The sequence below is a fragment of the Lepisosteus oculatus genome, chromosome 21 (genome assembly GCF_040954835.1).
Source record: "Lepisosteus oculatus isolate fLepOcu1 chromosome 21, fLepOcu1.hap2, whole genome shotgun sequence".
Lineage (NCBI taxonomy): Eukaryota > Metazoa > Chordata > Actinopteri > Semionotiformes > Lepisosteidae > Lepisosteus > Lepisosteus oculatus.
In genome coordinates, this window is record NC_090716.1 from 3,797,652 (window position 1) to 3,811,579 (window position 13,928).

A 13,928-nucleotide genomic window follows, 5' to 3' on the forward strand; every position below is an offset into this window, starting at 1 on the left:
TTCAAAAAAGAAAAAAGCCCCTTTAAATTTAAGACGAAGCTGTGCTCGGTTTGCTTGAGTGGGTTACTGCGGTAGAGGGTTTTGCAGTCTAAGAGGTTTTTGCCCAACACTGTGAAAGATGAGCAGAAAAAAAGCTTTAGAACTAAGCAGGTAACGTTGTCTTTGTTTTAGGAGCTGGTTGACCTACAGTGCCTGGGCACTGTGAGTTTGCAATCTGCCCCGAGTGCTGGCGCTTGCTCATTGAGGACAGAGGCCAGCCTGCGGTTGGGTTCAGGCTAGGGGAATTCTAGTCATCAGGAGCTCGCCCGTTATGTACTGCCGCGTGTTGGAAACAGTAGGCTGAGCTGCGTCTGGGGACCTGGAGAATTCCACATGTCCGTCTGGAACAGGCCTCTCGGTGCCAAAGACATGCCCAGCATTGTCGCCCTCAACGTGGAGCGCCTCTCCCGAAATGGACCTGACCAATGGTGACCCGCAGGGGGCGGCATTGAGCTGCAAATGTCCTGGGACAGCGGGCCTGTGCAATTCTGTGTCCGCAGGGAGGAGGTGTTGCGGTTTTTTCCGTTTCTCTCTTAGTTGGCAATGCCTTACAAACTGGCAATCACTCTTCAAACCCAGTTAGAGGCATTCATCTCTGGGACTAGGCACTTACTGTACAATCACTGCAGGAAAAATCCGATACCCTGCAGTAAACAGAATTGGACACCCCTGCCGTGAAAAGCCACGTTCGTGTTTCAGCTGTGTCCACAACGGTCTTACAGGAACAGTGCGTTTCATATCCACACTTCCAGTGAAATAGTCTCTCTACGGGTTAAACTACGGTTTGTTTTTCACCTGAAGCATGCCTCCGTGCCCTTTTCAGCTGGGAAACTGGTGTTAATTGAAAGTGATGGACAAAAACCAGAGGGCATGTGTCCTATACTCTCGTTTCTTTTGAGAAGTGGGCATTTTCGTGTGAGCTATCGCAGCATCCGTGTGCAGTAGATTTTCTCGAAGAGCATGTGTTTGTTCTGCCCAGGATTGCTTGCCTTACAATTAAAATATCGCATGGTTTGATCATAAGGACGAATCCTCCCCCTATATATAAGCACAGGGGTGAAATCTGACTGTAGCATGAAGGACATCAGCTCAGCACTCGTCAGCAGCACCTAGTGCTCTGGGTTATCAGTACTGTGTATCTGCAGCTCTCAGACATTTACAGCAGCCTGGCGACACAAGTGTGGGACTTTAAAGATAGTTGTTGTGACATATCAGCCACAGCTCTGTAGTCTTTTAATACAGTATATTCGTCCAGGAGGGTAACTAGAAAAGCAGCTGAGCTCCGGGATTGGTCTCGTCATGTTTCGATGGGTTTATATTTCGATTTTGTGAAAGAAGGTCCTCATTGCGTTTTTGCTGTGCCGCAGGAGGCCTCGGCCTTTTAAATTCAAGGACCAAAACTGAAATTTTGCAGTTAAAAATAAACAGAATTATATTTTTTTTTAATTTGAGTGACACAAGATGGCAGCATGGTGGGCTGGGGAGAGCTCTCACAGGGGGATTATAAGAACCTCAGGAACATCGTTTAATGCATCTCTCTCTTTTTTTAATCACTTAAAATTTGGCCAGAATGACATCCCCTGTTTTGTGCCAGTATTTTGACCGTGTGCTTTTGAGAAGGCAGTTTAAAAGTCTCGATCCTTACAAAACACCAACAGCATAATCGCACATTGGTGGTTCAGTGGTAGGATTCTTGCCTGTCACGCGGGAGGCCCGGGTTCGATTCCTGGCCAATGCAGTGGCTTTCGGCAGTAGCCATAGCACCCTGTAACTCACAACTGGCAACACACTGGAGCTCACCAGGTGTGAGCCTGGCCACTACCTGGGTGGGAAAGCTAAGGCTGCTGCTGGAAGAGGTGTTAGTGGGGCCAGCAGGGGACGCTCACCCTGCGGTCTGTGTGGGTCCTAATGCCCCAGTATAGTGACGGGGACGCTGTACTGTAAAAAAAGGCACCGTCCTTCGGAAGAGATGTAAAACCGAGGTCCTGACTCTCTGTGGTCAATAGGAGTTCCAGGGTGTTTCTCGAAAAGAGTAGGGGTGTTACCCCAGCATCCTGGCCAAATTTCCCCCTGGCCTTTACCAATCATGGCCTCCTAATAACCCCCCTCTCTGAACTGGCTTCATCACTCTGCTCTCCTCCCCACTGAGAGCTGGTGTGTGTGAGAGGACTGGCGCATCATCCAGGTGGGGCTGCACACTGGTGGGGGTGGAGGGGATCCCCATGACCTGTAAAGAGCTTTGAGTGGAGTGTCCAGAAAAGCGCTCTATAAGTGTAAGCAATTATTATTAATTATAAAACAGTGCATTACTATGGGCTTGAATTCTAGTTCCATTTGCAGCAGGGTGTAATTATTCTACATTCAGCGTTCTGATAATTCGACATCTCTAAGGTACCACAACCAGAGGAAGGTGTGGTTCTAAATCCGGTTTCTTCCTTGTATTTTTAGACAATAACCAAGTTGGATTGCTTTTTGTTCCGTTGTCATCCTCTTCTTTTCATATCCTTCAAAAGCGCAACACTTTTGCCGTTTCAGAGGTGGGTCTCGGGCAGTGCAGCTCATTTTAATATTAGCCACACCCCAGTATCACAGGTAGTGCACAACAGCTCACTCGGACCTTGCAAGGCTATTCCAAAGACTGCACTTGTTTAATAACAGTGAGCTACATCTTGAACGCTAATCTCCTACAGTCCTTTTATCGGTGTCATCAGAATTTTTCCTGTGTCATGCCTCAGTGTGTGTACATACAGTGTATGCAATAAGTGGCACTAAATGTCACTCTAAATGCCATTAATTCAAACACTTGTTTATTGTGTTTCTAAGGCCACAGTGTGTATTTTAGATATGCAGTTTTATTTTGAAATTTGCATTGCTGCAGTGCTCTGCTTTGATATACTGATTCTAGTTACACTTTGCCAAAGTCCTTAAGCACTAAATACCATTCCTTTTCCTAGCTTATCATTTTGATTAATTGCGATTAAGTGTTATGTTACGCTTGGACACGTATGACCTTTAATACCCTCCTCCTAGCTGTTACATTAATAACCCGACGCACTTTCTCAATCCCCGACATCTGACAGGTGTCCTGCTCCGGTCGTGGGCCGTGTCATATGAGACCTGCGCGCCACAGGATTGTAGCGTGCCCTGCATTGTGTCGACGGGCTGCAGCCTTAAATAAAGCTTTAAAACATGGGATGCTATAATTTAATCAGCCGGCAAACCCGCGCGGTCTCAACCCAGACGTGCTCTCGCACAGTGCTGTGCGAAATGGCACGGTCCTTCGCTGTGACACGCATCAAGTTTTTATTTGAGGAAATGTGAAGACTGCGTGTTCCGTTTGCTGTTCTTTCTGGGCAGCCGTGATCGAGAGTGACAAACCAAAAGCGTGAGTCATTTACATCAGCTGGCCGATGGTCTCCGTGTTCGGTTGTGCGTGTCGGCACACTGCGACTCTACGGAAGAGCTTGAGCCGAAGTAATGGACCGCCAGCGGAAAGAGAGCCACATCTCCGGTGTTCACTTACTGCATTATATGCTAAGTCGACGAATCCCCTTGTGCTCATCCTCTACACATTATGGGAAAACCTGCTTTAAGTGACTCTGCAGGAGCTGTTGTGATCCCTCACTCAATACATTCTCTCTCTCTAAAAGTTTCCTGGATAAAAACCTGCTCATTGCCTGTTATCCTTATAGGTCTGTAGTGTTTTCGTCTGAGTTGTGGGCAGTTGGAGCACAGGCATGCTAGAGCTGGCAAGAGTGAAGCCATGCAGGGATGGATTGATGCACCATTGCAAAACGGAGAGGACTGCCTGCCTGCCAGCACCATAGTGTATCCACCTATGTATTGAGATCTAAGCCAATAGTGTTGACATTCATGACAAACAGTAGCAGCCATTCCTGGGAGCTTATCTCCCTCCCCCCCCTTCTTAAATGGTTTCTTAAAATCTTTTATTAGGCATTCATGATCCCCTCTACTAAATCCACACACATGCCGAGGATCTTGCCCTCTTTCGCCCTCCGTTGTTCGGCCCCGTTAGGGCTGTGACACAGAGTTGGCCCGGTGTGCTGGCAGCCTTCTCCTAAACTGTCAGTGCTCATTTACGGCGGGGGGTTGTTTTACACTTCCTCTCGTTCACGAGCTGGGCTCCGCCTCGCCACAGCCAGCCCCCTGCGCCGTCAGCTCGCTCGCTTCATCTCGGCTTTGCTTGCTGCTCAGGTCTCTCCTGGGGTCCGGCCCACTGCGGTGCATATGGAGGTTTGCAGACGTTTTTTAGCTGGAAGTAGCTGCTGGCTCATAAGGCTATTTTTGTGTGTGTGTGTTAAAAATGTGTTTAGGCTTGGAAGACGTAAGAAAGACTGCGAAAGGAAGAATTTGGCCAGCTTTTCCCGTTTGATTGCTAATTGATCAGACAGTTAAAACCTGCCACTTTCTAAATGAAAAAAAAATGTGCCCTCGGGTTCTTTGTCTTAAATACACCGACATGTAGTTTGTGTCCCCTGGTTCATTATTCTCTTTTCAAATTAAAGCAGAGGTTTACCAGTTACAATACTTGATTAAACCTACATAACTCTCAGTTCAAGGCGTACTGTGTATGCACTTTGATGTTCATTACTGGAAACTGGGAGAGGCTTTTCCGAGTGGCGTTAGAACAGTGGAGGGCTGGTGATCTCCGAATCTAAGGGTAATATTCTATAGAGTTAGCAACTTTAATGTCAAACCCCGTTATGGACTGCGAGTTTCTGCTGATTTTGCAAAGTCTTCATGCCAGGAGTATTAGCGCTATCATAATACAGTCTCTTAAACCTCTAGACAGCTCGGAGAGTTAATGATGGTACAACATTCCTAGAAAGGAACGTCATGCCAGGATCAGTTGCTGCGTGAGGGATGACTTCATCAGCAGAAAAATAGAAACCCTTTAAGCGAAGGAGGCAACTGTAGCATAAGTCACCTCCCAAGGCCACTGATTAACGCAAACTGTCCTTCTGGTTATGATCTGGTTAATATATAGATGCCTTAGATCAGGAGTTGTTTTAGCTCTTCCGGCTGGAGGAACGCCTATTCAGCTGCCACTTTCACCCTGCAATTCACAACTAGCAGCCCACTGGAGCTCAGCAGGTGTGAGCCTGGTCAGTACCTGGATGGGAGACTTCTGGGAAAGCTGAGGCTGCTGCTGGAAGAGGTGTCAGTGGGGCCAGTAGGGGGCGCTCACCCTGCGGTCCATGTTGGTCCTAGTGTCCCAGTCACTATACTGTTAAAAAGGTGCCGTCCTTCAGATGAGATGTAAAACCGAGGTCATGACTCTCTGGTCATTAAAAATGCCAGGGTATTTCTCAAAAAGAGTAGGGGTGTTACCCCAGTGTCCTGGCCAAATTTCCCCCTGGCCTTTACCAGTCATGGCCTCCTAATAACCCCCCTCTCTGAACTGGCTTCATCACTCTGCTCTCCTCCCCACTGAGAGCTGGTGTGTGTGAGAGGACTGGAGCATCAGCCAGGTGGGGCTGCACACTGGTGGGAGTGGAGGGGATCCCCATTACCTGTAAAACACTTTTCTGGACACTCCACTCAAAGTGCTTATAAGTAAGGATGTTGTTATTATTATTATTTTATTACTTTCAACAGGGAACCCCGACCCAAAATCAGATTGAAATGTTATTTTGTAACGGCATTGGTGACGTTACTCCAAAGACCGCTGATGTTGTGATTTTTTAATTGTATGTTAATTGCTTTTCCAATGCTGCGAAATGCTGCGGATTGAAATTTGTTTTCAAAATGCCAACTTAATATATTTCAGTTTTCTACTTGTCAAATTACCTCTGGCTCTTAAAGGGTCAGACAGGACTTGTAATGGGTATGAACTGCTGGATCAGTTTCGGAGTTGCCCTCGGATCAGCAGCTGTGCCACACTCCTCCTAACCTCCTACACAGAACACAGCACGTCTGAATCCAAGGAGGTAGAGAGAAATTTAAAACACTTCTTTGTCCTCCCAGATTGCAGGTTCATTTTTACAGAATGTTTCCTTCGATATTGTGCCTTTTGCATGTCCTATGTCCTTCGCTGCTCAAGGGATTGGTAAACCCTGCTGAAAGTCCCAGATCCATCACTGTCGATTCTTGTTGCGGCTGTACGGCACTGTACGTGTGCTATAGATTCATCCTATGTAGCTGTGCCCACCACGCTGCTGCACCTCAACAGCCGTCATTGCTAATTTCAGTTTTATTTTTGTCATACCTGATCCTCAGCCAAAACAACAGTTAAACTGAACAGGGTTGAGATGCAAAGGGAATTTTATTGTCCAAGGAAACAAATGTTTCTTATCTGTATCTGCAGTGCTCTGCTATTTGTTCTACCTTATCATGCAGAAAAACACATCTAGTGGAGTTTGTGAAAATCACACAAATCACACCGTGAGGCTGCATTCTATGGGGTTTTAATTCCTTACAAATGCTCTTACAATTTCCAAAATTAAGATTAGATATATGATCTAGTGAGACTGAAATAACTTTACCAATCAAAAGAGCCAGGCAGGTGCAAGAAGGTTTTTAAGTGTGATGTCGTCTCTTTACAAGTGGTGCACAGGCACTACCAGGCTGATACTGTGAATGAAAGCCTAGCAAATATTTTCGAATCTGTCGCACAGTTCCCAGTGTTGCGGGGGTCAGGTGCAGGTAATGGATGCGGTGCCGTTTCTTTCCTGCGTGTCCCTCTCTGTAATCTCATTTCGACCAACCTCCTGGCTTGCTGGCCATCACTGGAACGAAATGACAAAATGAACAGTTGCACACAAGCAGCATTCGTTTCTATTTCAGTTCCGTTGTTGTCAATTTAAGCTTTCTTCCGAGCTGTGGAGTAGCCCATTCAGCTCATGGCTGTGACCCTCATATTGTTTTACACAGTGGAAGAATTGGCATCAAGCGTAGAAGCAGTGTGCCTCTCGGCTCTCACTGACAGCACCACAGGCTCAAACGCCTGGTCGCAGGCTGACTAGAGCTCAGCCTGACCTGGAGTCTGTTAGTCAAGTATAGAGATCAACCTCCATTCCAAATGAGCGCCTTAATCAATTTTAATCAGGCCCGCTAATGTGACGTTCAGTGAGTGCATGTGTATACACTATTCAGCACATTCCTGAGGGCTGTTATGACACCTCACCTCAAAGGCAGTATTATTTTCCTTCTTGAAGCTTCTTATCGATTGCCATGCTCTGTGACTCAATAGCCACTTGATACATATGCATCAGCAGGTTTTGTTTGCATTATTTTTCTAGCAAATGGAAAGATTCCACTGCTGAATTTTCACTACAACAGGCGTGAAAGTAGAAAAAGACACAAATCTCAGCTTTGGGCTGTGAAATATGCTTCACGTAGGTGAGAGAATGAGGACAGTATATAACAGTATATAGTTCAGGTGGGGAGCTGTGTCAGCATGCGTAGGCTGCAAAGGTACAAGTAATAGGTTTATTCCCTGCTGAAAAGAGAAGAAAAGGTCACACACCTGAAGAAGGCTCTACAGCGGAAATGTTTTTTCCTTTCTTCTCTTTTCAGCAGGGAATAAACCTATTACTTGTTCCTACAACAGTATATAACTGCAAATAATGCAATTGCATAGAAGTAAATTAGAATATTGTATAATAACATTGCAACTGTGTCAGTACCAGTACTGTATACTTAATGTATAGTGCTACAGACTTTCCTCACTTTGGCATATTAACCACATGAACCACAACATGGTAGTTATGTTAAATGTTAGCCATCTTTCTGCCTCTCCACTTAAGTTGTGCCAGTTCACTGCCTGAAATACAAAATACAAACTGTTCAAAGCCTGTAGTCACATGTAATGCAATTGAATGCATTAATACTGGTGATTTTATTTCTTGTGTTTCTTATTGATCTTTGTCCAACGATCTGTATCTGCTGCTCTCCAGCTTTCAGTTAACTGTCAGACAAGCATTGCATTCTTGACTGTTGTTTAATCTGATTTACAGAGAAAACCGTCAGAATGACCTGTGTCATCACATGCGTGGCCAGGGAGCTCTCTGACTGCCAGCCAGCTTTTTCTGTGCTGAATGCTTTTGCGATATGAAGCTGGCAGTTGTTTCTTCTGTTTTTTTCCCGCATGTACAAGCTTGAAGATAGCGACTTATTTTCCACTTAAGCACCTACACATATCCCCCCTCCCTATCCCCCCCCCCCCTTCTGACTGAAAAACAAAGTGGAATCGCCAGGGGATTCTACATTTTCATGCAACACTGAATTATCGTATTGGGAAGAGTAAGTACTATACATGCACAGACTGAATCACTGTGACTGGAATGCCCTCTTATACTGAAACCACACAGCATTCAATGGAAAAGGCAGCATGTTTACACAGTGATGGCTGTCACATTGTTTCTATTATTGAACATGTTGTTAATAATCTGCCAGAAGCCTGAGGATTAATGTGAGTTTTTCCTTACAAAAGGGGCTGTGATTCGTATGCTCTTTCAGAGTTATGATTCCTGCCTTTCCTCATCAGTTGAAGGACAATCTGCAAGATCTTGTAGAAAGCAACACACTTGCTGGACTGTTCTATATTTCTGATTTTAAAAGGGTTAGGGCTGCAGGACTCCAGACTGCAAGCCTCAGAGGTGGTCTTACCTGCAGAGCAGTGCTGAGGGAGAGTCTGTTGCTTACTGGGAAACTAAGAGAGAGGAGTAGAAGAAACATAGTTGACACAGGTATTATAAACGGAAAAAAGCAGACAATCTGTGAAAACTGGGCATTATCCAGACTGGTCCTTTTAATCATATAGTGATTTATTAAAGGGCCCTACGATATGTTAATAGTTTGACATAAGTTTTCAAACTTATGAAACTTTATCGCATGATCATATATGATCCTCCTGTCTGTTCAGCATGTTCAGCTTGCAAGATGATCACTTCATCATATCTGAATCAACATCTATGTGCATTTATGAAACCACAGAAAATAAATGAGAAAAAACAAGAATGGGTATGTGAGATAAACAGTATCCATGCTTATACTACAATATTCATAATATATTACAATATATTGCTTATATTGCAATTTACCAGGGCCAGGGCAATTCCCATTCCAGCTAAGGGGTAAATATAATTTGTGGCATACCACAGGGGTCTTTGCTGGGACCAAAGGTCTTTCTGACTGATTTCGCTGAGCTGGATGCTGGTATCGCTAGTAAGTTAGTCCAGCTGGCAGATGCTACGAAATCAAGAGGGCAAGCGAGCGTTGACGCATCGGGGCTCACTGACCTCTGACCTCCAGCTTGCACTCCACCAAAGCCTCCCCCCGTTCGTTGACGGCCTTGCAGGTGTACACCCCTCCATCGAAGGGACAGGGCTTCCGAATTTCCAGGGTCAGCACCCCCTGCTTACTGAACATCCTGTACTTGGGCTCGTTGCTGATGTCCATTTTGTTCTTGTACCAGGTCACTTTAGGCTGGGGGAGGGTGGGAGCAGGGGGGACAGGGGTTAATTTTTAAAACAATCACAAGGAGATGTGAGTCTGCTCCTGCTGGAGAGTTTAATTTTAAGCGCACTAGATTGCTGGGCAGGGCCTCTGGACTTTGTAAACCATCCACCCACCCTTCAGGGTGGCAGGGGAGCTGGAGCCCATCCTGGCAAGCAATGGGCCAGGGCAGGGTACACCCTGGATGGGACACCAGTCCGTGGTATGGGCACACTCACACCAGGGCTAATTTTCCCACCGCTATGCCTTTGGACTATGGGAGGAAAAGGGAGCAGCTGGAGAAACCCCACATGGACATGGGGAGAACATACAAACTCCATACAGGTAGCACCCCAGGAATTGAACCCAGGGCCCCAGAACTGTGAGGCAGCAATGCTAACCCTGGTGTCCTGGTTAAGTTCTGATCTGGTCTTGTAGAATTTGGTCTCCCTTTAATTCAAGCAGTGAAACAACTGCTCACTTCTCCACTGAATAATGGAGGCTGCTGGAGCATTATGGCCCAAAGGTATCCTTTGGGATGAAAAGCGCTTTATGAACTCGGTTTCTCATCATGGTTATTATTAATTAAGACGGTTTACCTTGGGCGAGCCTCGGACAGCACAGCTCAGAGTGGCGTTGTAGCCCGAGATCACTGAGCGGTTCACCAGGGGGTGAGTGAACTTGGGGGCTTCACTGAAGTCATGCTCCTTGTAGACAGGTGGTTTATACACAATCCCTGAGAAACACCCAAAATGCAGGTCAAAATAAAGGGCAGAGGAAGAACCACTCCATCCTAACTTGTTTTTCCCCTCCTGCAATCTCGGATTTTCCGACAGTCTGGGAAACCTTCGGTTCTCAGACTTTCGGTTCAGCTTCTCTCCTTGCTTGTCACGCCAACAAAAGAGTGGCAGTAAAACCTACGGCTCCGGGATGGTAACCGGCGGGCCTGGACTCCACTCCATCCCAGAATCCCCCTGCAGGGAGAAGGCCGCCGGATTATAATTAAGAGGGACCTGCCTGTCTTCTGGATGTACGCGCTGTCCTTGGACACGCAGGGCTCTTCACTGAGGCCACACAGGTTCGCGGTGAAGACCCGGAAGATGTACTCGTTGCCCATGATGAGGTCCGACACAACGCAGTTGGTACGGCGGTACTGCTCGTAGACCGTGAACCACTCCTGTCGCGGGACAAGCGGGAAGCAGCTGCCGTTAGCATAGGCCTGAGCAGGGAGGGTCTGGTTTCTACAGAGGAACTCCTTCGGCACTCCAGACCCAGCCACCAGCAGGTAAGAAACACATTTGGCTTGCGCCCGTTTAGTTTGTGTTGTCCAAGTGCACAGCCTGGATTAAGACCAAATTAACCTTGTGCCAGCTGGCCAGTTTCTCCTCTCCTACCTGCTTTGAAGAACAATCCTGCTCAAAATAAATAAAATAGATCAATCCTGCTTATCTGGCGTTTTTAATTTGCAAAGACAGCTGCTGCCTCTACATCGGTAACCTCTTAGCACGTACATGTATAGATTTATAGATTACAAATCGGCTGTAAACGCAGACACAATTTGGACCAATGTGCCAGAATTTTCCGTGCAACTGGATGATGGCGATTTCAGAAAAGTTGCGTTAGTCTGACCAACAGCTATCGCAGTTGACTTGAGGCTCCGTCTCTTATCAGAAAGAGGGTGAACTCCAGCGAGGGTTGTACCAGGCCCGAGCCTGTCACAGAAGCCCAGGGTTTAAGGCTCGACTTCACACGAGATAGGTCACAGGGCACACATGCGTGCAGGAACAGAAGGTCAACCAATTTACCCAGCCCTCATGCTTTGTGGAGACGGGAGGAAACCAGATTAGACTTAGAAAACCCATGTGCCTAAGGAGAGAACATACACTCCACACAGAAGGTCCCCAAGTCGAGAATTGAGTCTAACAGCCAAGACCCGCGAGGCAGCCGTGCTAACCATCACAACACTTTCGTCTATGGCAGACTACGACCTAAACTACAGCATAGGCAGGGTTGAAGCATGTTGCAAACAGCTGTAGAACATCTAAAATTGCAGTTCTAATTAACTAATTGCTATTTGAAACGTGATAATCATAGAAGTAAAGTCTAGGCATTCCTGGTATTTAGATGAATCCAGGCTAATGCAGCCTGGATTGAAATACAAGGCAGGAGGAAATGAGCTGAGCTCAGAGAACCAGCTGGACACTTTCAAAGTGTTTAACCTTCCAGTTTAAAAAGTACAGTCAAAGTCACTCTTTTGCAGGCAGCTCGTAAATTTGCCAAAGGGCAGAAGCTAAGATTAGAAAATCGGCGTCCGCTGGCGTGCCTGGAGCTGAGCCAGGCAGGTTGGACACAGCTGGGCTCCAGAACACATTGTTCAAGGGAGGTATTCACTGGGCATCTGAGTCACCAAGGAGGCTAGGATACCTTCTGGATCTGGTGGAAAGTCAAGAGCCCATTCCCATTCAAAACTACAGCATAGCACACATACTGTACCGCCTTCAGTTCAAGCTTTCCATTGGTTTGCCCCACATAATAAACTCAGAGAAGTAGGGCTTAGTTCAGTGTTAGTTCCATGATGAAGGCTTCTCAGTGAGGTGTCTGTCTATGACAAGGTAAAAGACGGATCCTTCCCGCAATAAGTATTTGCAAACCTTCAATAGCGCTGAGATGAGAGGGCCCCTATTTTATCCAACCTGGGTATTTCCAGGTTTGGAAACTCCTGGACTAGAAGGAAACCTCACCAAGCACTTACTAAAGATCTGGTACAAAAACAAGAAACTTGCACATTGTTCAGCTTCGGTATTGCCAGATCACACACACACATATATTCATTTCTGGTTTTAAAGGGGCACTGCAGTCCCAGTCTCTCAGTGCAGTTATTAAATCTTGGTAACAGAACAAATTAATTGACAGTATGGAAACAATTTACAAATTCCGAATCGAGTGGTTTGAAATGCACTTATCAATGCTGATTCTTTCTAACTCTGAGATATGAAAATAAGCATTTCACTTCCCCAGCTGTGAAGCACTGTGTGACTGGTGAATAATGAGTAATCTGGTGCAAACTGACTGGGCCCAACTTGTCTGCCCTTTCGAACCCTCACCATGGTCTTCTTATCGGCCTTCTGGATGGTGTAGCCTGTGATCTCCATGTTGCCGTTGTCCTTCGGCGGTTTCCACTCCAGAGCCACATTGAAACCCCACACATCTGTGATCTTCAGGTTCTGGGGAGGGCCGGGCTTGTCTAGGAAATATCACCGCAAGGCAGGAAAAGCTCTGTCTTACTGTGAGGCATCTCCTTTGCAAAAGCCACGCAACGTAGGCATGTAACATTTTCCAAGTCAGCAAAATTTTAAATTTACAGCAAAGCCAGTATTAACTTGTACCATTTCAGACATTGTACAATATCAGAATATCTTAACATTTGTTTAAATCCGTACTGTAAGTGCCTCATACTCTCTCATATTGTAAATGCCTAACATTGTTTTATAAAACAATTTTTGGTAATGATAAAGGATGGGCCTTGTATTTATTTGGACCATTATAACACTGGTACTTTTCCATACATTATCGGAAAGGTTTTTATTCCCGGCAATCCAGAGACTATCCTGGAAGCACAGAGTTGCAAGGTGGGCTTATAACCTGGACAGGGGATCAGCCCCTCACAGGGCACACGCAGCTCCTGAGTGGTTTCTTTTTAACGGCTTCTGCTATGCAGTCTGTGCAGTGTGTGTTCTCAGGCTTCTCCTTGAGCTCAACCTGCGGAGCTCCAACACAACTAACTTTGAAGGTCGAAGGTGAATCCCAAAATATAGCTTGTCAACAGCTTGAGCCCCTGTTGTTCAACAATTACCATCCATAAACTGCTCAGCTCAGCTGGTGCGCTCTTGTTTGTGTCCCTCAGCCACCTGATAAAAGTACAGCTGTCTTTCCCACAGTGACAGATCAAACACAGGCACATGAAAGGACAGAACCAGAGGAAAAGGCCCCTGTGTTCTCTGTGATTGCAGCTGCATCTAACAGCTTCTCTAGCTTTGTGGCTTTAGTTCATTAAACATTGTGGGTTTTTGCCTGTGAGCACAGATTATATAGAATTCTACAGGAAGGGAACAACACAGTACATAGCCTACAAACTGAAGCAAACAGTTGCAGCATGACAGCAGCCTTTTCAATACATGTTGTAAGTAAAGCAGCAGCTGTCTAATAGAGAACAGGAGCCCTGTGACTTACCCACAACTTGAATGTTGATGGTAGCCTTGTCCTCCATGTTCTCAATCTGCACCTGCAGCTCATAGTTGCCCGAATCTTTGCGGTCAGCTCGGCGAATGAAGAGGATGGTGTCCGTGTCACTGTTACGGACGCTGACCTGCTTAGGATCCAGGGCCTGATCGTCTTTTGTCCAGGTGACCTTTGGCCTAGGCTTGCCCTGT

General features: G+C 46.2%; 1 protein-coding gene and 1 non-coding gene across 2 annotated transcripts in view; one reads left to right on the forward strand and one right to left on the reverse strand.

Annotated features, from left to right (window-relative positions):
• Positions 1-1,706: 1,706 nt before the first annotated feature.
• On the forward strand, positions 1,707-1,777 carry trnad-guc (transfer RNA aspartic acid (anticodon GUC)). Its single transcript has one exon. It is a non-coding gene; the product is annotated as a tRNA-Asp (tRNA).
• A 4,529-nt stretch (positions 1,778-6,306) lies between these two features.
• mybpc3 (myosin binding protein C3) overlaps positions 6,307-13,928 on the reverse strand; it is a 49,022-nt gene continuing 41,400 nt past the window's right edge. Inside the window, exons 26-32 of the mRNA XM_069181693.1 lie at positions 13,729-13,924; positions 12,603-12,742; positions 10,516-10,675; positions 10,098-10,234; positions 9,303-9,489; positions 8,671-8,713; positions 6,307-6,788 (exon numbers count right to left, since the gene is read on the reverse strand). Coding sequence (XP_069037794.1) covers positions 8,703-8,713; positions 9,303-9,489; positions 10,098-10,234; positions 10,516-10,675; positions 12,603-12,742; positions 13,729-13,924 — 831 coding nt within the window. The 3' untranslated portion in view covers positions 6,307-6,788; positions 8,671-8,702. The remainder of the gene's footprint in view (positions 6,789-8,670; positions 8,714-9,302; positions 9,490-10,097; positions 10,235-10,515; positions 10,676-12,602; positions 12,743-13,728; positions 13,925-13,928) is intronic.